Source organism: Bos indicus x Bos taurus, chromosome 27 (genome assembly GCF_003369695.1).
Source record: "Bos indicus x Bos taurus breed Angus x Brahman F1 hybrid chromosome 27, Bos_hybrid_MaternalHap_v2.0, whole genome shotgun sequence".
In the NCBI taxonomy this organism is placed as follows: Eukaryota; Metazoa; Chordata; class Mammalia; order Artiodactyla; family Bovidae; genus Bos; species Bos indicus x Bos taurus.
Window position 1 is genome coordinate 23,735,961 of NC_040102.1, and position 27,975 is coordinate 23,763,935.

Genomic DNA, 27,975 nt, shown 5'->3' on the forward strand with positions numbered 1-27,975 from the left:
TGGACTGTAGCCCACCAGGCTCCTCTGTCCAGGGGATCTTCCCGACCCAGAGATTGAACCTGAGTCTTCTGCATTGGCAAGTGGATTCTTAACCACTGAACCACCGGGGAAGCCCCATTCGGTGGGTTGTCTTTTTGTTTTATGGTTTCCTTTACTGTGCAAAAGTTTTTGAGTTTGACTAGGTCTCATTTATTTTTCGTTTTATTTCCATTACTCTGGGAGGCGGATCTACAAAGGTATTGCTCAGATTTATGTCAGAGTATTTTCTCCCCATGTTTTCTTGAGAGAATTTTCTAATACCAGGTCTTACATTTAAGTCTTTTCTTTTAAAATTGGAGTATAATTCCTTTACAGTGTTAGATTAGTTTCTGCTGTACAATAAAATGAATCTCCCAACTCATCTCTCTCTCTCTCCTTTCTCCTCTATGTCCATGTGTCCATGATCTATGACTCCATCTCTATTCCTGCCCTGGATATAGGTTCATCTGTACCATTTTTCTAGATTCCACATGTATGTGTTAATACATGATACTTGTTTTTCTCTTTCTGACTTAACTCTGTATGACAGACTCTACGTCCATCAACACCTCTACCAGTGACCCAGTTCCATTCCTTTTCATGGCTGAGTAATATTCTGTTGTATATATGTACCATATCTTCTTTATCCATTCATCTGTCTTGGGCATTTGCTTTGCTTCCATGTCTTGGCTATTGTAAGTACTGTTGCACTGAACGTTGGGTCATCTGTCTTGGGCATTTGCTTTGCTTCCATGTCCTGGCTATGGTAAATACTGTTGCACTGAATGTTGGGGTACATGTGTCGTTTTGACTTACAGTTTTCCCAGGGTATATGCCCAGAAATGGGATTGCTGGGTCATATGGTAATTCTAGTTTTAGTTTTTTAAAGAACCTCCATACAATTAATTCTCTACCGTGGCTATATCAGTTTACACTCTCACCAGCAGAGCAAGAAGGTTCCTTATTCTCCACACCCTCTCTAACATTTATTGTTTGTAGATTTTTTTTTTTTTTTACTTTACAATATTGTATTGGTTTTGCCATACATTGACATGATGTACACCACGGGTGTACACGTGTTCCCCATCCTGAACCCCCCTCCCGCCTTCCTCCCCATCCCATCCCTCTGGGTCATCCCAGTGCACCAGCCCCAAGCACCCTGTATCATGCATCGAACCTGGACTGGCGATTCGTTTCACATATGATAATTTACATGTTTCAACACTATTCTGCCAAATCATCCCACCCTTGCCCTCTCCCACAGAGTCCAAAAGACTGTTCTATACATCTGTGTTTCTTTTGCTGTCTCGCATACAGGGTTATCGTTACCGTCTTCTAAATTCCATATGTATGCGTTAGTATACTGTATTGGTGTTTTTCTTTATGGCTTACTTCACTCTGTATAATAGGCTTCAGTTTCATCCACCTTATTAGAACTGATTCAAATGTATTTTTTTTAATGTCTGAGTAATACTCCATTGTGTATATGTACCAGAGCTTTCTTATCCATTCATCTGCTGATGGACATCTAGGATACTTCCATGTCCTGGCTATTATAAACAGTGCTGTGTTGAACACTGGGGTACACATGTCTCTTTCGATTCTGGTTTCCTTGGTGTGTATGCCCAGCAGTGGGATTGCTGGGTCGTATGGCAGTTCTATTTCCAGTTTTTTAACGAATCTCTGCACTGTTCTCCATAGTGGCTGTACTAGTTTGCATTCCCACCAACAGTGTAAGAGGGTTCCCTTTTCTCCACACCCTCTCCAGCATTTATTGCTTGTAGACTTTTGGATAGCAGCCATTCTGACTGGCGTGAGATGGTACCTCATTGTAGTTTTGATTTGCATTTCTCTGATAATGAGTGATGTTGAGCAACTTTTCATGTGTTTGTTAGCCATCTGTATGTCTTCTTTGGAGAAATGTCTGTTTAGTTCTTTGGCCCACTTTTTGATTGGGTCGTTTATTTTCCTGGAATTGAGCTGCAGAAGTTGCTTGTATATTTTTGAGATTAATTCTTTGTCCGTTGCTTTGTTTGCTGTTATTTTCCCTCATTCTGAAGGCTGTCTTTTCACCTTGCTTATAGTTTCCTTTGTTGTGCAGAAGCTTTTAATTAGGTCCCATTTATTTATTTTTGCTTTTATTTCCAGTATTCTGGGAGGTGGGTCATAGAGGATCCTGCTGTGGTTTATGTTGGAGAATGTTTTGCCTGTGTTTTCTTCTAGGAGTTTTATAGTTTCTGGTCTTACGTTGAGATCTTTAATCCATTTTGAGTTTATTTTTGTGTATGGTGTTAGAAAGTGTTCTAGTTCATTCTTTTACAAGTAATTGACCAGTTTTCCCAGCACCACTTGTTAAAGAGATTGTCTTTTCTCCATTGTATATTCTTGGCTCCTTTGTCAAAGATAAGGTGTCCATAGGTGCGTGGATTTATCTCTGGGCTTTCTACTTTGTTCCATTGATCTACATTTCTGTCTTTGTGCCAGTACCATACTGTCTTGATGACTGTGGCTTTGTAGTAGAGACTGAAGTCAGGCAGGTTGATTCCTCCAGTTTCATTCTTCTTTCTCAAGATTGCTTTGGCTATTCGAGGTTTTTTGTATTTCCATACAAATTGTGAAATTATTTGTTCTAGCTCTGTGAAAAATACCATTGGTAGCTTGATAGGGATTGCATTGAATCTATAGATTGCTTTGGGTAGTATACTCATTTTCACTATATTGATTTTTCCGATCCATGAACATGGTATATTTCTCCATCTATTTGTGTCCTCTTTGATTTCTTTCACCAGTGTTTTATGGTTTTCTATATATAGGTCTTTTGTTTCTTTAGGTAGATATATTCCTAAATATTTTATTTTTTCTTTTTAATGGTGAATGGAATTACTAGAGCTAATCAGTGTTTGTAGGTTTTTTGATGATGGCCATTCTCACTGGTATGAACTGATACTTTATTGTAGTTTTGATTTGCATTTATCTAATATTTGGTGATGTTGAGTGTCTTTTCATGTGCCTTTTGCCCATCTGTATGTCTTTTTGGAAAGATGTCTGTTTAAGTCTTCCAGCCATTTTTGATTGGGCTGAGGTTTTGATATTGAGCTGCATGTTGTTGTTCTTGTTTTTCAGTCACTCAGTCAACTTTTTGTGACTCCATGGACTGTAGCACACCCTGGCTTCCCTGTCCTTCACTACCTCCCAGTGTTTGCTCAAACTCATGTACATTGGGTCAGTGAGGCCATCCAACCATCTCATCCTCTGTCACCCCCTTCTCCTCCTGCCTTCAATCTTTCCCAGCATTAGGGTCTTTTCCAGTGAGTTGGCTCTTTGCATCAGGTGGCCAAAGGATTGGAGCTTCAGCATCAGTCCTTCCAATGAATATTGAGAGTTGATTTCCTTTAGGATTGACTGGTTTGATCTTACAGTCCAAGGGACTCTCAAGAGTCTTCTCCAACACCACAGTTTGAAAGCATCAGTTCTTTGGCACTCAGACTTTTTTATGGTCCAGCTCTTGTATTGGTACACAACTACTGGAAAAACCATAGCTTTGACTCTGCAGCAAAATGACATCTCTGCTTTTGATGTCTCTCCATTTTCCTTTCTCAGGATTGCTTTGGCTATTTGAGGTCTTTCATATTTTCATACAAATCGTAAATTTTTTTGTTCTAAATCTGTAAAGAATTCCATTGGGAATTTGATAGGGATTGCATTGAATCTGTAGATTGCTTTGGGGATGGATTGCATTGAATCTATAGATTGCTTTGTATAATCATTTTCACAATATTGATTCTTCTAGTCCAGGAACATGGCATATTTCTCCATCTGTTCGTGTCATCTTTTGTCATCAGTGTTTTATAGTTTTATGAGTACAGGCCTTTTGTCTCTCTAGGTAGGTTTATTCCTGGGTATTTTATTCTTTTTGTTTTGATGGTAAGTGTGATTGTTTAATTTCTCTTTCAGATCTTTTGTTATTAGTGTATAGGAATGCAGGAGATTTCTGTGCATTAATGTTGTATCCTGCAGCTTTACCCAATTCATTGATTAGCTCTAGTATTTCTTTAGTGGCATCTTTAGGGTTTTCTATGTATAGTATGGTGGGATTTGCGGACAGTGACAGTTTTACTTCTTCTTTTCCAGTTTGTACTCCCTTTCTTGCTTTTTCTCTGATTGCCACGGCTAGGACTTCTAAAACTATGCTGAATAAAAATGGTGAAAGCGGACATTCTTGTCTCGTTCCTGATCATAGAGGAAATGCTTTTAGTTTTCACCATTGAGAATGATGTTTGCTGTGGTTTGTCGTACGTGGCCTTCATCATGTTGATGTCTGTTGCCTCTGTGCCCACTTTCTGGAAAGTTTTTATCATAAATGGATGTTGAATTTTGTCAGAAGTTTTTCCTGCGTCTATTGAGATGATCATATTTTTTTTTATTCTTTAATTTGTTAATACGGAGTATCATATTGATGTGTATATTTTGAAGAATCTTTGCATTCATGGGATAAATCCCACTTGATCTTGGTGTTTGATTAATGTATTGGTGGATTCTGTTTGCTAGTGTTTTGTTGAGGATTTTTGCATTTATGTTCATCAGTGATACTGGTCTGTAATTTTCTTTTTTGTGATATCTTTGTCTGGTTTTGTTATCAGGGTGATTGTGGCCTCATGGAACAAATTCCCTCTGCAGTTTTTTGGATGAGTTTGAGCAGGATGGGTGTTATTTCCCTAAATAAATGATAGAATTGGTCTGTGAAACTGTCTGGTCCTGGACTTTGTTTGTTGGAAGATTTTTAATTACAGTTTCAATTTCGTTACCTGTGATTATTCTGTTTATAGTTTCAAATTCTTCCTCATTCAGTTTTGGAAAGTTGTATCTTTTTAAGAATTTGTCCATTTCTCCCAGGTTGTCCCATTTTATTGGCATATAGATGCTTGTAGTAGTTGTCTGTTATGATCATTGTATTTCTGTAGTGTCAGGTATTATTTCTCATTTTTCATTTAATTTTATTATTTGAGTACTCTCCCTTTTTTTCTTTGAATCTGGCTAAAGCTAAAGGTTTATCAATTTTATCTTCTCAAATAACCAACATTTAGTTTTATCGATTGCTATTATTTTCCTCTTTTCTATTTCTGCTCTGATCTTTATGATTTCTTTCCTGCTGACTTGGGGTTTTCTTTGTCCTTCCTTCTCTGGTTGCATTAGATGTAAGTTTAGACTATTTGAGATTTTTCTTGTTTCTTAAAGTGAGATTGTTAGAATTGTTTGAACTGTTTTTGCTGCGTCCCATAAGTTGTGGATCATCGTGGGTTTTTTTTTTTTTTTTTGGTTGTGCTGGGACTTCATTGCTGCGCAGGCTTTTTCTCTAGTTGCAGGGAGTGGGGCCTGCTCTTTAGTTGCAGCGCACAGGCTTCTAACTGTGATTACTTCTCTGGTTATGGAGCACAGGCTCTAGACGCACAGGCTTCAGTAGTTGTGCACTGGCTTAGTTGCTGCAGGGCATGTGGGATCCCAGACCAGGGATCAGACTCATGTCTCCTGTATTGGCAGGTGCATTCTTTACCACTGAGCCACCAGAAAAACCCCCTTGTGTTTTCTTTGTCATTTGTTTCTGTGTATTTTTTTTTCTTTGATTTCTTTAGTGATCTCTCAGTTATTGGCAGCACGCTATTTAGCCTCTGTGTTTGTGGGGGTTTTTTTTTACAGTTCTTCTGCAGTGTCAGATGTAATTTCTCATTTTTTTCCCTGTAATTGATTTCTAATCTCATAACTTTGTGGTTGGAAAAGATGCTTGATACTATTTCAGTTTTCTTAAATTTTCTTTGTCCTGATTTGTGACCCAAGATGTGATCTATCCTGGAGTGTTCTGGGTGCACTTGAGAAGAATGTATATTCTACTGCTTTCGGGTAGAATGTCCTGTGCTGTGCTTAGTCGCTCAGTCGTGTCTGACTCTTTGCGATCCCATGGACTTTAGCCCGCCAGGCTTCTCTGTCCATGTGGATTCTCCAGGCAAGAATACTGGGGTGGGTTGCCATGCCCTCCTCCAGGGCATCTTTCCAACCCAGGGTCGAACCCAGATCTCCCACATTGCAGGCAGATTCTTTACTGTCTGAGCCACCAGGGAAGCCCCAGAATGTCCTATAAATAGCAATTAAGTCTATCTGGTCTGTTGTGTCATTTAAAGTTTGTGTTTTTGTATTTATTTTCTGTCTGGATGATCTGTCCATTGGTGTAAGTGGGGTGTTAAAGTCCCACATTATTGTGCTACTGTCGACTACCCCTTTTATGGCTGTTAGCACTTACCTTATGTATTGAGGTGCTCCTATGTTGGATGCATAAATATTTATAATTGTTGTATCTTCTTCTTGAATTGATCCCTTGATCATTCTGTAGTGTCCTTTCTTATCTCTTGTAACAGTCTTTATTTTAAAGTCTGTTTGATATGAGTGTTGCTTTTAATTCCCATTTGCATGGAATATCTTTTTCCATACCCGCACTTTCAGTCTGTATGTGTCCCTAGGTCTAACATGGATCTCTTGTATACAACATATATATGGGTCTTGTGTTTGTATCTGTTCAGCTAGCCCTTGTCTTTTGGTTGGAGCATTTAATCCATTTACATTCAAGGTAATTATCAATATGTAAGTTTGTGGGTTTTTTCCTTCTCTTGTGTTTCCCATCTACAGAAGTTCCTTTAACATTTGTTGTACAGCTGGTTTGGTGGTGCTGAATTCTCTTAGCTTTTGCTTGTCTATGAAGCTTTACATTCAGGCCTTTAATCCATTCTGAGCTTATTTTTATGTGTGGTGTTCTGGTTTCATTTTTAACATGTAGCTGTCCAGTTTTCCCAGCAGTGTTTATTAAAGAGACACTCTTTTCTCCACTGTATAGTCTTGCCTCCTTTGTTGTAGATTAATTGACCATAGGTGGAAAAAAACTCAGATTTTATAGCTGAGGAAACTGAGGTACAGAGGTAATTTGCCCCAATTCACAGTGAGTGAGTAGAGGAGCAGAAGTTGAAGCCAAGCTGTCTGGCTTCCAGGCTCTGAATCCTTCTGGAATGCCACGTGGCAGTAGATGCAAAGGAAAGCACCTTGGAGAAGAGCTTGGTGAGCTGAGTCTTACTGGATCAGAAAAAGTTGTCCAGACAGAGGGGAGTTGCGTAGGGATGGTCTCACAAGGAGGAAGCTTTGTGAAAAGGAAGGAGGCATGAAGTAGGAAAAGGCGTGCATGGGGCTGACTGAGTAGCTAGGTCCTGTTGGGACTCACTGGGACATTTCATATTGATGGGAAATAAGGCTGGAGAGATGGGTAGGACCCAGGCACGCAGGAACGTGGATGTTGTGCTAAATAACGACATCTGTGGGTGGTGAGGGTATAGGTAAAACTGGAGGCACAGTGTGCAGTTAGCAGGCTGTTACAGTAGTCTTAGCTTAATTTTGGCTTTCAAAATGTTGTTATTAGCAATTGGATTGGAAAAGACCAGGGATGGATTAGGGAAATACTAGAGGAGGTAAAGCTGACTGTGGTAAAGGTTTGATTTGGACAGTGTTACTAACAGAATACAGCACACATATCCTTTTGGGGGTGCTGGAGGTGTGGAAAGTGACTGAGCCTGAGGAAAAGCACAGCTGGCTGTTGGAAATCTGATGCAGCTGGAGGTAGGGTGAAAAAAAGAGGTAGGAATTAAATCCTGCCCAGTACACTCGGCCCTGACACATCTTTATATTTCTGCACTTTTTCAACACACCGAGTCTGTGGTGCACCAGGCACTGCATGCCTGCAGCCGTGGCCTGAGGGGCGGGCCCTCCCTGGTGGCTCGTGCAGTGAGGTGGTCAGTTCATCCCAGGGTCCTGGGGCCCGGAACGGAGCAGATCATGAATATATGTCGCCTGTAATGACACAGGCTGGCTGATGGCATTTTTTTCGCAGTTGCCTTTCCCACAAGCGGACACAGAGGGCAGATGTTCTGTATCCTCATACTATTCAGAGACCCTCAGTCATGCATTGGTTGGTTGGTTTTTTTTTTTGAATTAGGAAGGACTTGAAGGAAACAAGTGGAGTGGCCCTAATCTCTTTAATACTCTTGTGGGAGTTTGAACGCAACTGATGAGGCTCCCCGCTCCCCAACAGTCAGTCAGAATCACCATTCCATTGGCATGTGAAATGCTCAGTAAGAACAAAACCTGCAAGGATTCGGGAAACAAGAGTTTTAAGATCTGACCCTCCTGTCCTCTCCTTCACGGGTCCACCACACTTCTCATCCCAGTAGACACAGCTTTCCAGGGAGCCTGGGTAGCTTGAGCTCCTTGTTTGCATCCCTCGGAGGGGAGAAGCGTGGTGGACTGACCCGGCGCTGTAAAGACAGAGGTCTCCCCAGCCCCTTCCCGCAGCGCTGCCTTGGGGAAGCTGCGTAAAGGGCAGCGCCAAGCGGTAAGGACCTTGATCAGAGGGTACGGTACTCATGAGGTCCCCGTGGGCACTGCCTCCAGGGTTGTGTGGGGGGACCTGCTGTAAAAGGAAACACGTGAGAAGAAAAACAGTCCAGTAAGGGATCCCAGTGTGGAGGGGGCTGCTTGTTGTGACTGAAGCCCCTCTCTCTGGAGGTGCCGGAGCACAGGGGGGTCCCAGGGGTGCTGTTTGCAGGACCCCAGCTGTGCCCGACATGGTCCCCATCCTCTCCAGTTCAGGGAGCTGGATGCTGCTGTGGTGACCACTCCTTGGACCGGCTGGGCACCCGCTGCTCCCTGTTTCCCGGAATCCGGTTGTGCTTGTCCAGTCAGGACCACATGATGCCATTTCACAAGAAAATAGGATTTCCTAATGTGACTGTAAGCTCCTCAGAGACAAGGAGAAGGTAACATCTTTGAAACCCCTCTAGCATCTATCTAGCTTGGTGCTCAGACTCCTCATTCTTGATTGATTAATCACATGGAGCTTTCAGTTTCTATGAGTTTTTGTTTGGATAATGATTTACAATTATATTGCTTTAAGAAACAAAAGATGAAATGTTCCAGACATGTCTTTTTCTGCTTAGGAAGTAAGAAATATTTTCATGAAATACTAATTTTATTCTTAAAATTTTTTCATTGGTATAAATTTGAGGTAACAGTTTGAGTGCTCAAGTACCAGCAACTGGAAAAGGCCTAATTGCTAAATCGAGAGTTATCTGTAAAGAAGCAAGCAATCATTTAAAAACTAGAGTAAAGGAAGCTATTAAGGAGTTTTATTATAGTTTTTATTTTGTTTGCCCAGGACGGTGGGTGGTAAGGTCTTTATGCCCTTCTCACAACAAATACTTTATTTTATAAGCATACATTTTGGAAGCCTTTAAAGATGAATAATAGCTTTAAAAAGAAGAGTGAAGTTAATGTCATCTGTAGATACTGAAAATTGATTTCTGGCTTAGACTTCAGTTTCAGAATCTAGGTACCTGTAGTAATTTTTTTTTAACCTTTTTTTATTGGAATATAATTGTTCTACAGTGTGTGTTTCTTCTGTACACTGAAGTGAAGCAGCTATAAGTATACAAAATCCTTTCCTTCTTGGGCCTGCCTCCAGCCCTCAGGTCATTACAGAGCACCGAGCTGAGTTCCTGTGCTGCTCGGCAGGTTCCCACGAGCAGTGTCATGCATGGCAGTATATATATATGTCCATCCTGACCTCTCAATCTGTCCCACCCTCCCTTTCTACCCTCTGGTGTCCATATGTCCATTCTCTGCGTCCGAGTCTGTACGAAAATAGGATCATCTGCACCGTTTTCCTAGATTCCACATGACCTGTAGTAATTGATTATAGTATCATAAATGAACCAACTAAGTGTCTCAAATTTTTAGTGCCTTTGGATACTAGTTTGGTTTCTCAAGTAGAGACAGCATAGTGAAATTATCACTTAAAGCTTTTTACCCTCAAATATTTGAAATTAAATCATTCTGGGGCCATCCAATCCTGTTCTTATTAATGGAAGGAATTTAAAAAATTTTCCCTCTTAAGAAACCTGACTCTTGTCAACCCATTTCCTCCAGAAACAGGGCCACCGTGTCCTCTCCTAAGATCGTGCCTCGGTCAGTCTTTGTAACTGTGGGAATTCCATGTGCAGTAGTTACACATGTAGTCATTTATAAAGATTTCAAAATCAGGTATGAAAAAAGATTTACCACAAAAAGACAAATCTTCTGAACATCTAAGATACATCTTCTAAATCTTTACCTATGTTAGGAGAACATTCAGTTTCTTAGGGGTGATCATATTATCAAAAATTTTTCAGTTTTTAAAAAAAATCAGTTTCCTCCACTAAAATAATCTAACCATAAGGATTTGCTATGCTGCTGCTACTGCTGCTAAGTCGCTTCAGTCGTGTCTGACTCTGTGCGACCCCATAGACGGCAGCCCACCAGGCCCCGCCATCCCTGGGATTCTCCAGGCAAGAACACTGGAGTGGGTTGCCATTTCCTTCTCCAATGCATGAAAGTGAAAGTGAAGTCGCTTAGTCGTGTCTGACTCCTTGCGACCCCATGGACTGCAGCCTACCAGGCTGCTCCGCCCATGGGATTTTCCAGGCAAGAGTACTGGAGTGGGGTGCCACTGCCTTCTCCGAGGATTTGCTCTAACTTAGGGAAATGTCAGTATGCCAGTGGGTTGCACCTGTACTGTGCTTGGCTCACTGCCTTTGCGTCAGTGGTTACTGACTAGAATCGCGGAGTCAGTTCTTACCCTAGTATGATGTTTCCGTGGATTATACAGTAATCTTTTAAAAATAATCAAACCTTCATAACATTGATTTCAGAGCCCAGCGACTTGACTCTGAAAATCTACAGAGCTGAATCGTATGCTGGTCTCCAAGAGTTTAAAGCAGCTATAGAAGATTTAAATGCAGTTCTCTTTCAACTGCCAAATTGGCCTGAGGTAAAATTACTGTTTTACATTTGCATACATTTAAGAATTTCAACTGTAGGGAATATGCATTTCAATTATGATTGTAAGTTACAACGAAATGGATTGGGCGATTTCTTTTAAATATATAGAATAGTTCTAGAAGTCTAAGGTCAATATTTTGAGTGGATGAATATCATCTGACAGTTTTTTAAACTATAAGAAATGTTTGTTTCCTAACTAGAGAACAACTTGAATTCGACACACAGGAAAAAAAAAACAAACAAACTCTAATATACAGCATTTCCTCAAAGACATACATCTGGCCCTATTGTGGAGATGGACCCAAATAGGTTGTCAGTAGAGGAGGTTTATTAATGGAGAGAGAAAAGGTTCTGTGGCTGAACAGTTGACTGAGGCATTGTGATGGGAACTGGGTGATGAGGCAGTCGTTTAATATGGTAGATGGGGGCCTTGCCCATGCTCTTTTGAAAAAAGATCTGCAGCATGTATATATTATATAATCGGTTTACAAATTCTCCTTTTTACCAATACTGTCAAGGCAAATCAGTCCATCTCCCATATATGTTATTTAAGTTAAAAGTCATCTTTTAATGTGACTTTTTTTTCTGCATTCAAAGCTATGCCTTTGAGGACTATATAGTAAGGATGCTGTAAAATTTATAAATTAATAAAATGATTCAGAATCTCATGATGACATGACCAGTTGGTACAAGTCAAATCAGTGTTAAGAATACGAGGGAAAATGATTTGTACAGACAGCTTTGGTGGCAGCGGTGGTTTAGTCGCTAAGTCATGTCTGACTCTTTCGAGACCCCACCAGGCTCCTCTGTCCGTGGGATTCTCCAGGCAAGAATACTGGAGTGGGTTGCCATGCCCTCCTCCAGGGGATCTTCCCAACCCGAGGATCGAACCCAGGTCTCCTGCATTGCAGGAGAACTCTTTTGCCAACTGAGCCACCAGGGAAGCTCTTAAAACCATTAAACAGGAAAGAACCCTCTGGACTTATCATTGACAGGATATAATTAGAAATGTGGCTTTGGAGTCATTTTCTGGACCTCATAATCATAGGTGCCTCTCCCTAGTAGGGTGTAAATGTGCCTTTAAAATGCTTTGGGCTCCTGAGAGCCATTCAGAGTTTCAAAATGAACATTTCCAAGCAGAACTTTTTTTTAAACCTTATGTGATATTGATGTTTCAAAAAACAATTCCAACCATAAAAGTTGGGTATGTGTGCTTTTATTAAAGGTCTACTTCAGGAAAGGAAAAGTCCTCCACGATGCTGGTTTTTTAGGTGATGCCTTACAACTGTTTCTTCAGTGCTTAGCGCTTGATGAAGATTTCGCACCTGCAAAGCTAGAAGTAGAAAAGGTAATCCGTTTACCAACTGTAACACTTCCAGCCAGTTTCCCGACAACACAGGTCTTTTTACAAATGCCAGTTAGACTCTTGGGGTAAGAACATAAGGGGTGTCCATAAGTCAGATTTAGTAGCAGTTTGACAAGGGGTTTTCAGGTTCAATATACTTATTAGCATATTGAGTTCTTACCAAAATCAGAACATTTCAGAGAGAGTTAAATGGATTACTTTTGCCTAGTTAAATTTAGATGTTCTCTAATAGTCTGTTCCATGGGAGCCAGACCAGTCATTCTTAATTAAATACTGTTGTCATGATGTTCCTGCTCAGGAATTTTTATTGGCTTCCTTTGCCTTTCATTTCAGGTCTCAACTTTGCTTGCTTTCCGTGGTTGCCAGTAGTACTGCCCACTCAGTTTATTTCGCCTTAGTTTTCTCAGTACTCCATACATCACTTTGCAGAGTTTGTTCAGTGGTAGATGTTAATTAAAAGGAAAAGGGGTTCTCTGATCAAATGACTCTGGGAAACACTGGGTTAAACCAGTCAAACAGATTTCTTCAGCCCTTCTCGAGAGTTTTTGCTTTGCTAGCATGACAACAGCATTCAGCTTTTGCCAGATTTACTCACAGAACATCTGGGAAGACTAGAGTCTCTGAAAAATGTTTTAGGAAAATCTATCCTAATACAATTTCAGTGCCCAGTCATGTTGTTCCCTTCAGTGTCCCCCAAAGAGGCCACATCGTTTATTGCGTTTGTAGTGTTTCTCAGAACATGGCTTTTTGTTAGTCATCTTGAGTGCATGGTAAACACAAAGATTTCCTGGGTCCCACCACAGACCTTTGGAATTAGAATCTCTGGAATTAGAGTATAATTTAACAAGCACTTCAGGAGATTCTTATGTCCCTTAAAGTAAGAGAACTTTGGAATTTTTCTTGCATTCCAAATGCTTTATGAATAAGCCAACATCCTCCATAAGGCTTGTTTGCATGCATGTTCCAGCCCACTGATTTAACAAAACACGGCTTACTGTTGTGTGTTTTCTTGCTGTGTTCTCTTTGCTAGAGTGATCTCCCTGGTGAGACTGCAGACTTTATAAGGGCTTATAATTTTGCATTTTCCGTGCTGCTGGGTATCCTTACTTTTCTGTAATTATTTGTTGGTTAATAAGGTCAGGTGAATGCAAAATACCTACTGCCTTGAAATATTTTTTCTTTTTTTTTGGAGTAAATTGTGGTATAATTTACATGTAATAAAAGGCATTTTATAGTTCAGTGAGTTTTGAGAAATTATACATTCATGTAACAACACCCCAGTCAAGATACAGACTATTGCAGATCACCCTGGAAAGCTCCCTCATCTCCTCTGCAGCAGATGCCCTCTCTCTGTGCTTCCAGAGGGAGCTACTGCTCAGACCTCTAGTGCCACAGACTAGTTCTGCCTGTTCTGAACCTTCACATACACTTTTTTTCACTCAACATGTTTTTGAGACACATCCAGTCATTTTTTTCTTTTTTCACCAAGTATCCTGTGGTATGAACATGTCACAGTTTGTGATATTCACAGTTAGCGGTGATTTTCATTTGGATTGTTTCTAATTGATGCCACAAACATTCTTTTACATGTCATTTTGTGAACATATGTTTTTATCTCTCTTCAGTAAATACCTAGGAGTCAAGTAACAGTCTTCTAGGGTGGGGGTATGTTTAATACTTTTTTTTTTTAATCAGGGGAAATGTAAAAACATACCCAAATTCTTTAGTGATTGTTCATTAAACGGTTTATTGCTTGAGCACCTACAGATGCACACACTTTCATTAATACCATGTGTATTTCCTTTTTATTTACATTGTAAAGATTTATGGAAAATTCTGATTTTTGTGCCTTGAGAGATAGAACAGCTGAAAAACCAAACTTCCAAATTGGGACTTTAAGAAATGTGTATCTGCTGTACATATACACGCAGCTTATTTGACAAGCAAACAAATTTGAATCCCTCTCATTTCCTTGTAGCCAGTCTGTTCCTCTGTCGTAATCCCCTTGGTGTTTCTGAGAGAAGCACCCAGAGTTTAGATACTGCAGCTGCCTCCGTTTGGGCCGGCTGCCATGGGGTGCCCCCGTTAACTCCAGGGGTGGTGACTGACCGTACAGGTCACTGGTTCAGGGAGAAGCTAAATTCACTGTAAACACATGGAATTTTAGTTCTGTGGTTAAAGGTCCAAGTTCACACAAACAGTCTAAGTTCAGCCTTAGAATATACATCGGGATGAACCATTAACTAGATTGACTGATGGGACTTGCTGATGGTCAGAGGTAAATATCTTCCACTTCTCTTAAGATCTCGTCTTTCTACAAACCTTATATATACATGTAAACCTTTACCTTGGGCACCTTCTCAGGCCACCAGTCTAATCACCCCTGAGCCCTCCTTTTGAACCATTCCTTTGATGCGGTTTGACCCCCTTGGAGGCATACCTTGGTTTTGGCAGGACTTTTAAAATCAACGTGGAAGTCCTTGTTTTTTTTTACTTAACCTGTTCCTTCCCTGCCCGTTAAAAATATTAGCTCTAAGTTTTCTTTTTTTTAAGTTGATGTATAGCTGACTTACAATATTATTAGTTTCAAGTGTACAACAAAGTGATTGGATATTTTTATAGTTTATACTCCATATGAAATTTTCCAGAAATTCTTAAATATTGAGTGAGTGAGGTGAGTGAAAGTCACTCAGTCGTGTCCGACTTCTTGTGACCCCATGGACTATACAGTCCATGGAATTCTCTAGGCCAGAATATTGGAGTGGGTAGCCTTTCCCTTCTCCAGGGGATCTTCCCAACCCAGGGATTCCCACATTGCAGGCAGATTCTTTACCAGCTGAGCCACAAGAAAAGCCCTCTTAAATATTAAGTAACTAAATTATCCTTAATAAACTATTTTATATTTTTCATTATTCTTTATGATACCTTCCTTACAGATTTTATGTGATTTATTATCACCTGAAAACTTAAAAGAAGGCCTGAAGGACTCTTCCTGGAGTTCATTACCATGTATTAAAAACAAACCTTTCAGTTTTCCTTCAGTGATGGAAGAGTCTCACTCTGCCAGTGAGCTGAGCCCAGAGCAGGTAAGGGGTGAGAGAAGACGGTCATAGGCTTAGTGTTTCCATTTTCTTCACAAGATCTTCACTTTCCTAGTTTCAAATATTAATACTAAAATCTATGTAGGTACTTTCAACTTAGTAAGGGTTGCCTTAATAGGATTCCATTTGTGACCTTTTATTTTACACTAAAAACTTTTATGTGAAATATCTGCTCATTAATCACGTTACATCACCTGAATGTCAGAAATGTTTGTCTCTTGGAAAAAACCAGAACATTGTATTTATCTTACTTTCCTTGTAGTAGAAACAACTATATTAGCATAACTACTTAAACCTCATCATGACAGAAGTCAGCTTGATGTCTAGGGCTCTCTTAGGTACTGGCAAAAATCCTTTTCTTGCCAGGGTTTTAGAATTAAAAGTTGGTTTTGTTTTAAATGAACAATAAAATAAAGCTTTCAAGACATCACAGTTTCACTTCAGTTTAGTTCTTGGCGAGAGCAATAAGGACAGTAAAAACATACAGTCAGTTACCCTTATTTGTTGCATTTTTTTTTGTAGAATGAAGAAATAGCAGAGGTCACCTCAGAGCCTGTCAAAGGAAGCCTAAACCGTGCTCGGTCAGCACAGGCTATCAATTCCACAGACATGCCTGCCAGAGAGGACTGTTTAAAAAGAGTGTCCTCGGAACCCTCACTCTGCATTCAAGGCAAAGGTGTTCTGCTGAAAAGAAAGTTGTCTCTTTTAGACCAGGATGTGATTGTAAATGAAGATGGAAGAAATAAGCTGAAAAGACAGGGAGGTAAAAATTTCACTACACTCACAGAAAACGCATTGATTTTTTCAGAATGGCTTCCAAATTTTTTCCTAAAAAAGATAACCCCATCTCTTTGTTTTAATAGAAATTCCCACTGAAGTCTGTACATTTTCATTAACTTACGGTGATGTCCCAGAAGAATTAATAGATGTCTCAGATTTTGAGTGTTCTCTCTGCATGAGGTAAGTATGTCAAATTTTATGAGTAGATAAAGGTAATCTACTCTGTAAGAACTGGACTTCCTTGGACTGCAAGGAGATCAAACTAGTCTAACCTAAAGGAAATCAGTCCTGAATATTCCTTGGAAGGACTGATGCTGAAGCCCAAACTCCAATACTTTGGCCACCTGCCGTGAAGAACTGACTCCTTGGAAAAGACCCTGATGCTGGGAAAGACTGAAGGCAGGAGGAGAAGGGGACGACAGAGGATGAGATGCTTGGATGGCATCACCAACTCGATGGACATGAGTTTGAGTAAACTCTGGGAGTTGGTGATGGACAGGGAAGCCTGGTGTGCTGCAGTCCATGGGGTTGCAAAGAGTTGGACGCGACTGAACTGAACTCTAAGCATAAGCAGTGTGAAGTAACAGAGTAGTGAATTAAAAATCAAAAGATAAGAATTTTAGTCCTCGGTTTTCCTTTCACATCTTGGGCAAATAATATAATCTCTGAACCTTATTTAGCTTTTCCTTACTTAGAAGGGGCTTCCCTGGTGGGCCCATTCCCTTTCTTTACCATGACTGAGGAACTAACTTTGACTTTTCACTTAGAAAGTGGTGTCAGGATTTGTGTGTATGTGCACGTGCTCAAGTGCTCAGTCTTTCAGTCGTGTCTGACTCTCTGCAACCCTGTGGACTGTAGCCCACCAGGTTCCTCTGGCCATGGAATTCTCCAGGTGAGAATACTGCAGTGGGTTTCCATTTCCTTCTACAGGGCATCTTCCTGCATCTCTTATATCTCCTGCACTGGCTGGCAGATTCTTTACCACCATGCTATATTTAAGTCTTACAACAATCAAATGACTAAAATATAGAAAGTATCTGAGGAATTGTACTATAAAAGCTATACATGTTATTACTGAGACTCCATGGTTTTAGATTTGGGTAAGAATACAATGATGTATTGTGTGTATGTGATTCTATCTTGTTTATGTATCTTAACTCCAAAATCCTTTTTAAGTAACACTGGATAAGGATTTCCATTATATGAATGCTTGTAATTCTAAGACTGATATGATAATTTGAAAAGAACATTTTCCATTTATATAAATCGTGGTGGAGGCAAGGGAACAGTGTGTCAAGCACCTGGAACTGGCCACACCAGGTATTTCTGAACCACGTCCCTTGATTCTGACCCTTGGCTGCTTCATCTTGAGGTGAGGGGATCAGACCCCGACGATTTCTGAAGTACTTATACATCTAACAGTACTTCTGGGAACTCCCAAAGTATTGTGTTTCAGGAAATAACTAGAATGTAAGGAAAATTAGTTTTTCCATATTGTTTGAGTATCACATCTGGTTTTGAGCATCAGTTTTCTTTGGGATTCAATGGTAATATTCATTGGATTATTTTGAATGAATTTCATATAGTAAGGCGCTTTATAAGCAAACCAGTTTTAAAGTGATGAGTGTACAAAAACAAATGAAGAAGTAATAATACAGTTTACATTGTTAATCTTGCACTAGTCTGGTGCAAGTATTTTAGAAGTACTGCCCATCTCAGTTTGGACCAGCCCCGTTTCGAGGCTGCAGTAGTCCCTGTGAATGGTGGTGATATCAGTCCGTACAGCTCCAAGCAGGGTACCCCCGATGATGGTGAACTTTAAACAGTTCAGGAGGCTGTACCTGGCGTTTACCACTGGTCCTTCCCTCCTCTCGTGCCTGTCAAACTCTCCTTCCTCTTCTAAACAGAAGCTGGTGTTACAGTTACACTATTGGTTCAGTTTTTCCAGTGCACAGCTTATGGTGAAAACTAACATGTATTCTGGTTGATTTCAGGTTGTTTTTTGAGCCAGTGACAACCCCTTGTGGACATTCATTCTGTAAGAACTGTCTTGAGCGTTGTTTAGATCACACACCATATTGTCCTCTTTGCAAAGAAAGCTTAAAAGAGGTAAGCATTTGTGTATTTGTTTATTGCTCTTACGTGTAGCAACATGGTTTGACTTCTATTTAGCCATAGAAATAATGATTATTAGGTTCAGAATAAATTACATTATACATACTGATTGACCAAAAGGGATCATGCATGTCTCATTACCCATCTGCTAGTATTGGAGGAAAGTGAGTTTGGAGAGGGTGGGAGAAAGCAGAGTCTGAAGACCGAATCCCTATACTTAATTTTTTAAACACATGAGGTGTGATCAAGTATCTGGTCAGGAATATGTTGACTTTAATGACAGTATTGGGGAATCTCAACTGCCCTGCCACCCACCCCCATTTTTAGGTTGGATTTCAGGCCTCAGTCAATCCCCTTAACGTCTGGACCAACATCCAGTAGCACTTGCTACATTGATGGAAATGCCCTGTATCTATGCTGTCCAACATGGTAGCTATTGGCCACATGTGTGGGAGGGACTGTACTTTTAATTAATTTACATTTAAGTAGGCACGTGTGAGTAGTGGCTCCCACATTGGACAGCACAGTTCTAGAAAGTGGTAGCCTGGCAAGAAGAGGGAGGCTTCCCACACCCCTCCTTGTCTGGCAGGTGGTCTGCACAGATCACCCTGCATTAGGAAAACAGCTGGATCTCAGGTGGGTCTCTTCTGTAACCAGTGGGAGGGCAGCACCCTCTTCAGTCCTGCTTGATGTCCTCCAAGGTGAGGCCAGAGCCTTAGAATTCTTGTTGCAGTGGTAGCATTGATCCAGGAGAGTGATTCTGTCTCTAGATTTTAAGAAAAAAAGTGTCTTGAAAATACAATGTAAAAATTTGATGAAAACCATTTTGCTATTAAAAATAGTTATTTCCTATGTAGAAAGCATAGCTCTGTACAGATGTCATATAGCATATATGTATTGTTACATTTCATACAACATAGCAACCCTACATGTAGTGGAACACAAAACATAGAATGTTTACAAAGTCAGGAAACCTAAAATAAATCTTTAAAGAGTTTTTTACATTTTCAACTTTTAGACTCTGTTTTCAGATAAAATACTTTGAAACATGCTATCTTTCCTGGTTTTACAAAGTTTTTCGATATGCTTATATATTTACTATGCTTTAAATTTAGAGTTATCGCACCTTAAATGTCTGAAGTTCTAAGGAAAACAAAGTAAGGATGTTATTTAAAAACTTAACTAACATACTGTTTAAAAATAACTTTATCCTTTGTTCTGACTTGACACCATGTATAATTGGTAAAGTCTAAATATACCTTTACACGGATAAAATGGATATGCTCTACTTTTCTGCTCTTCCTACTTACTTTGCTCATTTTTTCATCTGAATGCATCTCAAAGATGTGATTTTCATAGCAGCATAGTAGTCCAATGATACAACATTTTTCTGTTTTGGAGCATTTCAGTTCTTTTTTTTTTTTTTTAAGTATACTATGGTCAGTGTCTTTGACTCTTTCCTTAGGATAAATTCCTGGGAGAATTACTGGATCAAAGGCCATATATTTTAAGACTCTTAAAACCAATTGCCAGATTGCCTAGGTCTCAAGTAATGTACAAATTTAGATTCTTACCAGTAATGGAAGAGAGGCCATATTTCCCAAATTTAATACATGAGTCTTAAGTTTTAAAATGTCTTTATTACTTTGAAATTGCTTTTATATCTCTAATTTGATTAATTTTATAATAAACTCTTAAGTTACCTATATATATGTATATATTATCTGCTCAAGAGTACATCTCTCCAGTCAATAGCCCAGTTGTTCTCAAGGTATGTTCCCCCAACCAGCAGCATCTATATCCCCTGGGAACTTGTTAGAAATATGAATTCGCAGACCCTTCCCCAGAGCCACTAAATCAGAACCTGGTGAGGGCTCAGCAGTCTGCACTTTTAACAAGCCACAGTTCTTGCCGAAGTTGAAAAACCACAAGTATAAGCCATTTGCCCACCATTCATATTTTCTACTCTGTACTTCATTAGATACTGACAAAGCCCTTATTTTTGCTGGATCTAGGGGAAAGCTGGTTTCTCTTTGTCTTGTGGTTGTCTCACAAGAGTTTCCTCATTACTCATTTCCTCATTAAGCAAATTGGTATTGGACGTATATACACACACACACACACACATGTTTTGTTCAGAATTCTGTGTACACACTCTGAACTGGTCCTTGGCCCTATGCAGTTCTTAGTTTAGTTACAGAGATATAATATATCCCTGTCCAGCTAATATAGTGCAGGGTATGGTAGCTGCCTTCTATATATTAAAGGTTATTCCTAGGAGACAGAAAAATAAGGAACACTTTATACAAAAGGTAAAATTGCAGCCAGACCTTGAAGGATAGTCAGATGGCTTTTGGCAGTTGGAAGACAAAGTAACACAAAAATGTATCAGGGTGGCAGCGTTCAGAGTATTATGGAGTGGCACAAACGTACCACCTTACCCAGAGGGTGACTCACATAGGAAAAGCAGCCTCTTGATAAGATATGGGCATCAGTAGTCATAGTGGGATGACAGCAGAAGAAAAATCTGAAAGAAAAGTTATCTGGAACAAAAAAAGGGAGCAACTTTGCTTTTCTTAAGGCAAATGCATTATTTTCTTTATTCCTTATTTTTGTTTCTCGATTGAAATGCTAGTTTCAGATACACATGCACTGTCAGAAGGAACTTACCTTTGGTGTGGGAGACGGCAGGAGCAGGGCTGACTGCTGTTAATGATGTGTGATCATAGCAAGGCAAGGGTCGTCTTATATACAGAACTTGTTTCGGGTTGCAGACTTACCTTGAATGCTCTTGAGCTAAGCTTCAGGCAGGTTTTCCAGTTTAGCGTCATCTGTTGTATTGTTCCCCCTCACTAATGAATTCAGAACCGACTGTGTAAATATGTAATAAAGGCTTTACTATATGAGTTAAACTGTTTTACCTGTTTTGTACTGTAGGGGGGAAAAGTGCTGGAATGTAAAATAATATTGTCTTTCAGTATCTAGCAGATAGGAGGTACTGTGTCACACAGCTGTTGGAAGATTTAATAGTGAAGTATCTGCCTGATGAGCTGTCTGAGAGAAAAAAAATATATGATGAAGAAACTGCTGAACTCTCACAGTAAGTTTCTTCTCATACAAATTAACATAATCAAATCAAACTACTACCCTTTGAAATAATGAGGAGAAGCCTCCTCACAGCCAGCTGGGTTCTGTCTGTAGTTCAACCCAGTCTAGTCAAAGGCATATCGTAAACAAATATTGGTTAATTTCCCCTGCCTTCAACACTCAGAGGTTTTCAGGTTTATTTGGTAACTTCCAGATGTTCTGTTGGGAGTGACGTCCTGACAGCTCTCCACACTGAACCAGTCTTTTAGCTGGGCGGGGGGCGGCTGAGGGCCGGGTGTTCCTCCAGGGACATCAGGCTGATGGAGGTGGTTGCTGGGAACTGCCGCCCTCAACTATCAGCCCCCGCCCATAGGAGAAAGTAGAGGGTAAGTGGCCTGGATTGGCAGGGGGAGTAGCCAATCAGAGGTTTGCAAGGGGGTGGGACCTTGAGACCTGAGACAAATTGGAAGGGGTGACTTTAGGGGCTAAAATCTCAATGAAGATACTGACTGTTCGCATAATTGACTTAGTATCAGGAAGGTGAAAAACCTGGTGGTAACTTTGGGATTCAGTGGTACAGGGTACTACTGAGAGCACATAAAAAGCTCATCAGGGCTGGGTAATTTTGTTGCTCTGTGTGTTGCTTTCTCACACTTTTCTTCTTTTCTCTTCCCTCCATGACTTGACCTCTTTCACCATTTTCTTCAGTCTCCAAGTTTCTTTACTGGGTTTCTAATTTCTTAACTCTTTCCTGTTCCCACTTTAACTGGACACTGAAGACCAAAATTGTAATTTTTACATGCTGTTTTTTGTTTTTTTTTTTTTTTAATATAAATTAAAACATTTTCTAAGAGAAAAATAACTGCTTTACAGACTTTTTGTTTTTAGTATGTGTCCACCAAATGTTGTCATCGGGTCAGTGGCCTTCAATAGAAGAAAGGTTTCTATCTTTTCTTTATAGAAGTTGATAGTGGTTTGTCTTCTGATGGAACTGATATTTTATTGTGACTTTGTGATAGAAAATATTCTAATGTGTGGATTAGAAACCTTTTGGACCAACGCTGCAAAAAGCTGGATACAAGAAAGCTTCAGATTTATTTTTGAAATACTTCAACACAATGACAGGACCAGACCTCCCCCCCGCCCCCAACACACACACAGACTGGAATTCATGAATGACAGGAGTAGTGATGCAAGGGAAGCTGCGTGTGATGCAGAGAAGCCTCGGGAATCTTGCTATGTACTAACTGGGCTATTTTCTTAAGGGTAGCTCATTCTCTGGTACTTACAAGTTTTGCTAATTAAAAGATATACTGGGTTGTGCACCCCCCCCTTGTTTTTATGTTCATAAGAGTGCTTAGTGATGGTAAAAGACACAGTTTTAAAAGTAGAGGAATTAGGACTTGTATGTTAAACATGTATTACATATAGACTTCACATTGTGGTCTTTTTGAAGAAAGAGTAGAAAATATTAGTTGGGGGTGGGCAGGGAGAGCCAGAATCTGTAACTCAAAGGTAATCACCACTAGCATTTTGGCATATATCCTTCCTGATTTTAATATGTATATCCTTCCTGATTTTAATATATATAAATACATTATAAACAAAGATGGGATTATTTTACTCCCATTATTCAATACTTTCCTTTCTCATTAATCTAAAGTCTAAATATAGTATCTCATTTTATGATTACATCATAATTTATTTTACTGGTTGTCTCTTTTTGCTTCTAAGTTTTGGCAACTGTACACTTGAACATTTTTACAATACTTGCAGAAAAAAGTACACCTGTTGGTTCAAAGGATATGAATATTTAAAAAAATTTTTGATGTATATAGCCAAATTCTTCTTCGGTATGGTTGTACTATTTCAAACTGCCCCCATCAACTGCCAGTTTTTCCCCATACCCTTGCCAAAGGGTTTCTTTAGATTAATGAGAAACTGAGTGCTGCCTTTATCCTTCATATTTCCTGCCAATCTGGGAATTAAAATATTTTAATTATCTGGAAAAAATTGTATGCCATTGAATTACCTGCTTTTGTTAGGAAATATTTTAGTGACTAAAATTTTTTTAAAGGTGTTTTTTGTCCTTTGCAGGAACTCACTTATTATTGTCTAAGAGTAAGAGTGTTTTATGGATAGAAGATAATAACTCTGTCATGTTACAAATATTTTAAACATTTTAATATAAAATAATTACAATCAATTGCTTTTTCATTCATAAAAGTGCATAGCTCTATATGACAACTTTGCAATCCTCTTACAAGTAAATTTGAATTTACAGACAGTTTTAGGATTAATATTGTATCAACATAAGCTTAAATGAAGGGGATGCTGATTCTTATTCCTGCCAAGAATGAAAATTACCTGATTTTAGAGTAAATTTTTGTTTTCTATTACTTATTGAAAGTTTTACTCATTTTTGTTGTATCTTCTGATGTATACTAATGCAGTTTTTTTCTTCTTCAGCTTGACCAAGAATGTTCCAATATTTGTTTGCACTATGGCCTATCCCACTGTGCCTTGCCCTCTTCATGTATTTGAGCCAAGATACAGATTGATGATTCGAAGAAGTATACAGACTGGAACTAAACAGTTTGGGATGTGCGTCAGTGATACACAGAATAGGTATGCTTTTTGTCTAAATGTTTTTATTGATTCTTGAGTTTTCTGTGAATATTGCTGAGAACGTGCATGCCTGTGGCTTGAACTTTTGGTACTAACTAGAGTTTTTCTTCTAGTTTTGCAGACTATGGTTGTATGTTACAAATTAGAAATGTACATTTCTTGCCTGATGGAAGGTCTGTGGTTGATACCGTTGGAGGAAAGCGGTTTAGGGTTTTAAAAAGAGGAATGAAAGATGGATATTGCACCGCAGACATTGAATACCTGGAAGATATTAAGGTATTAAAACCTACCCTTTTTCAGCATTGGTGTACTCTGTCCTAGGCATTGTATAGGCGTGAAGGCTACAGTTTTCTAGGCACATTAACCAGTTCTTCCTGTCAGAGACCCTCATCAATACTTAGGCAAATTAGCTCCATTAATGACCTGCTTCTCATTTTTTTTTTTTTTTTTGAAATTTTTATTTTATAATGGAGAATAGCTGATGAACAATGTTGTGACAGTTTCAGGTGGACCTTTATATCATCTTGCTCTTAATTATTGAGTTCCAAGAGAACTTGGGAGGCCACAACCCAGACTTTGTTCATTTCTACTGCCTTGACAACCACCACCGTGCCTAGAATCTAGTCATGTGTAGCTGCATGGTAGTTATTTAACAAAAGCAGGTGTTGAACTTCCAACCTAAGTTATGAAACCTGCTAATTCCTTCCCTTTTAAATTAATTAGTAGTCAAAGCTGATACAGTCAGCAGTAGATTGAACTTTGGTATAAAAGTAAACGTGAAATCCTTGAATGGGTCTATATATATGCCTAAGATAACCTCAGTGATAACATACACACAAACTCTAGAGCATCACAGATACAGCACTGTCAGTATAATTATAGGTGGTATCTTACCTGGGGAGGGTTAGTGTGATAATTTTCTTGAATAGGGTTAATGCTACCATTTTGATATTTCTAGTACCTGCTTTAGCATCTGCAGTTAGTTTAGCTACCAGAAAAATGATTTGAGATACTATAAATATCAAATGAAAGGCAATTTTCTTTGGAAGGGCATTAGAAAATTAGAAAAATAAGAAAATCTTGTATTATCACTTGTTCATTGATCTGCTTGATCATCCCAAGCAGCATTTACTGAGTGTTAGCATTGGGCATTTCTACAAACAGTAGCTCACTGAATTTTCAAAAGTCAGATAGCAGGTAAGGAAAGTAGGATTCAGGAGTTTTAATTAGTAATAATTTGCCAAGATGATAATTTAAAGCCAGCTCTCTGGCTTCGAGTGCTATGTTTTATCTTGCACTCTTGACAAGCTTCTCTGCTGATGAACTTCATTAAATCTGCCACTGCCTATCCTATTTTATTATAAAGATGCTATGGAAAACTTTGTGCAGTGAGCTAGAAGTATTGAGTTGGAATTTTGAGTTGATTGACATAGTCTGTGCCTTAGCATATTTGATTAATGGACTTATTTCCTAAAGGTGATATTCTTTGTAAAACTAATAAACTTTAGTTTTGTGTAAATTTACATCTCCATATATTGGATTTGCTGACAAAATTCCTTGACTATATATGACATATAAATATGACAGTATGATAGAATATTGAAAGTATTAGGGATTTGATGTTTAGAACTGAATTCTCTATGTTGTAGTTTTAGGAATGTCTAAATTTTTCTTCATCTTAGTGCCTCATTTGTGTAATGATTTCTTGTTCATTCTGGGAAAGCTTCTCAAATTTGTTTTTTATATCAAGGTTATTTTTTTCCCTTGGTGTTGTAATTCTGTTTTCTGTCTTTCAATAACATTTTAGATTCTGTTATTGCAAGGAAATTCCATAACTTTAAAACTTCTGCCAGCTTTTTAGCTCCTTTTTCTAACCAAGACTCATGATTTTTATCATTCCTTGTTTACGAAAGTTCATGGTTTGGTCCCTTGAATTTTAAAAGGCTGGAAACTAGATACTTTTTTCTTTTGTAATAGTTTTAACAAGTATCATGTTTATTTTTTTAATCAAGATTTTTAAAATTGAAGTATAGTTGATTTACAGTGTTGCGTTAATTTCTGCTGAACAGTGAAGTGATTCATTTATACATAAAATATTAAAAAAATGTAAATATTTCCATTTTCATTTATTACAGAATACTGAGCATAGTGCTCTGTGCTATATAGTAGGACCTTGTTTATCCATTCTATATATATAAAAAGCTTACATCTGCTGACCCCTGCTAGCCTCTCCCTTCATCCTTCCACCAGTCCCCTCTCCCTTGGCAACGACCCGTGTATTCTCTGTATCTGTGGTTCCGTTCCATAGGTTCACTTGTGTCGTATTTTGAATTCCACATGTAGGTGATATCATAGGGTGTTTGTCTTTCTCTTTCTGCCTTACTTCACTTCATTGTAGTTGCAGCCATGTTGCTACAAATGGCATTTTAAAGTTTTTTATGCCTGAGTAGTAGTGTATGTATCACATCTTTTTTTTTAACTTTTCATTTTATATTGGAGTATAGCCAATTAACAATATTGTGATAGTTTCCAGTGGACAGCAATGGGAATCAGCCCTAGCTATATATACCCATTTCCCCTCAAACTCCCTTCCCATTCAGGCTGCCACATAATATTGAGTAGATTTCCCTGTGCTATACACAGTAAGACCTTGTTGGTTACACATTATCAGTGTGTACCACATCTTTATCCATTCATTGTTTCCGTGTCTTGGCTACTGTGAACAGTGCTGCTGTGAACATAGGGGTGTGTGTATCTTTTTGAATTACAGTTTTATCAGGATGTATGCTCAGAAGTAGGATTGCTGGATCATACGGTAATTCTATTTTTAGTACAGTTTGCCATAGTAGCTGTTCCAACTTAGGTTCCCTTTTCTCTACACCCTCTCTGGCATTTGTTCTTTGTAGACTTTTAATGATGGCCATTCTGGCCAGTGTGAGGTGGTACCTCATTGTAGTTTTGATCTGCATTTCTCTAATAATTAGCAGTGATGAGCGTCTTTTTGTTTTTATTTCTGTTGCCTTGGGAGACTGACTTAAGAAAACCTAGGGGAATGTTTTGCCTGTGACCTCCTCTAGGAAATTTTATGGTGTCATGTCTTAGGTTTAAATCTTTAAGGCATTTTGAGTTTATTTTTCTGTATGTGGCTGTCCAACTTTTCCAGTACCCTTTGGCTCCTTTATCAAAAATTGATTGTAGGTTTCTGGGTTTATTTCTGGGCTCTCCATTTCTATTCCATTGATCCATATGTCTGCTTTTGTACCAATACCCTCTCAGTGGCATTAAGCACATCCACATTGTTGTGAAAAAGCAGATGCTTTTTCATCTTCAGTTTTATTTTTCAAGTCATTAAATAAAAAAGTTACGTTCTTTTGTCTCTTGTGTACTATAGTCTTACCTTTTATATATCAGGATGTTTTTTAGAGTCTCATTGTCTTTATACTGAGTCATTCTTGACATATGAAAGGCTGACTAAGGCAGTATTTGTTCAGATGCATTAATGTATGTGAAATATAGCCCTCTCTGGCACAGAGCGAGTGGGATATGAGTGTGTGTTAAAGAAATCAATATCAGATGGATGAGTTAATGCTCAATCTTCCCACCTGTGTTTTATGTGCCTAGTCTTTTGGATCTTAGGCTGGAAGGCTGAAGCATTTAATTTTGTATTTGCAGTTTGATGAACCAGTAGTCCAAAGAGCGTACAGAGGGGATTGAGGTAGGACTTTACAGCAGAATTTCATCACTGCATAATGTATTCTCTATCTTTTGATATTCTGGCTTTATTATGCTAAGTTATTGCGTGTTTTGGTTTTTTGACCCCACTCCCTGGTAAAAGTTGTAATTACGCTTTTCCTCTGTGCTCCTCCTACTTTTGCCACAGCAGATCTGCACCTGAGACCTCCCCCAATCTTACCTTTCATTGTAGCAACTGTATTCTTCTGCTTTTTTGTTCCACTGCTTTCAAAGGCCCTTGAT

The 27,975-nt window shown here is 39.0% G+C and overlaps 1 protein-coding gene across 1 annotated transcript in view; it reads left to right on the plus strand.

Moving 5' to 3' along the window:
* LONRF1 (LON peptidase N-terminal domain and ring finger 1) overlaps positions 1 to 27,975 on the plus strand; it is a 46,150-nt gene that overhangs the window by 13,670 nt on the left and 4,505 nt on the right. The window contains exons 2-10 of the mRNA XM_027529859.1: positions 10,794 to 10,912; positions 12,149 to 12,271; positions 15,226 to 15,375; positions 15,913 to 16,153; positions 16,254 to 16,350; positions 18,165 to 18,279; positions 21,264 to 21,385; positions 23,842 to 24,000; positions 24,114 to 24,276. Coding sequence (XP_027385660.1) covers positions 10,794 to 10,912; positions 12,149 to 12,271; positions 15,226 to 15,375; positions 15,913 to 16,153; positions 16,254 to 16,350; positions 18,165 to 18,279; positions 21,264 to 21,385; positions 23,842 to 24,000; positions 24,114 to 24,276 — 1,289 coding nt within the window. The remainder of the gene's footprint in view (positions 1 to 10,793; positions 10,913 to 12,148; positions 12,272 to 15,225; positions 15,376 to 15,912; positions 16,154 to 16,253; positions 16,351 to 18,164; positions 18,280 to 21,263; positions 21,386 to 23,841; positions 24,001 to 24,113; positions 24,277 to 27,975) is intronic.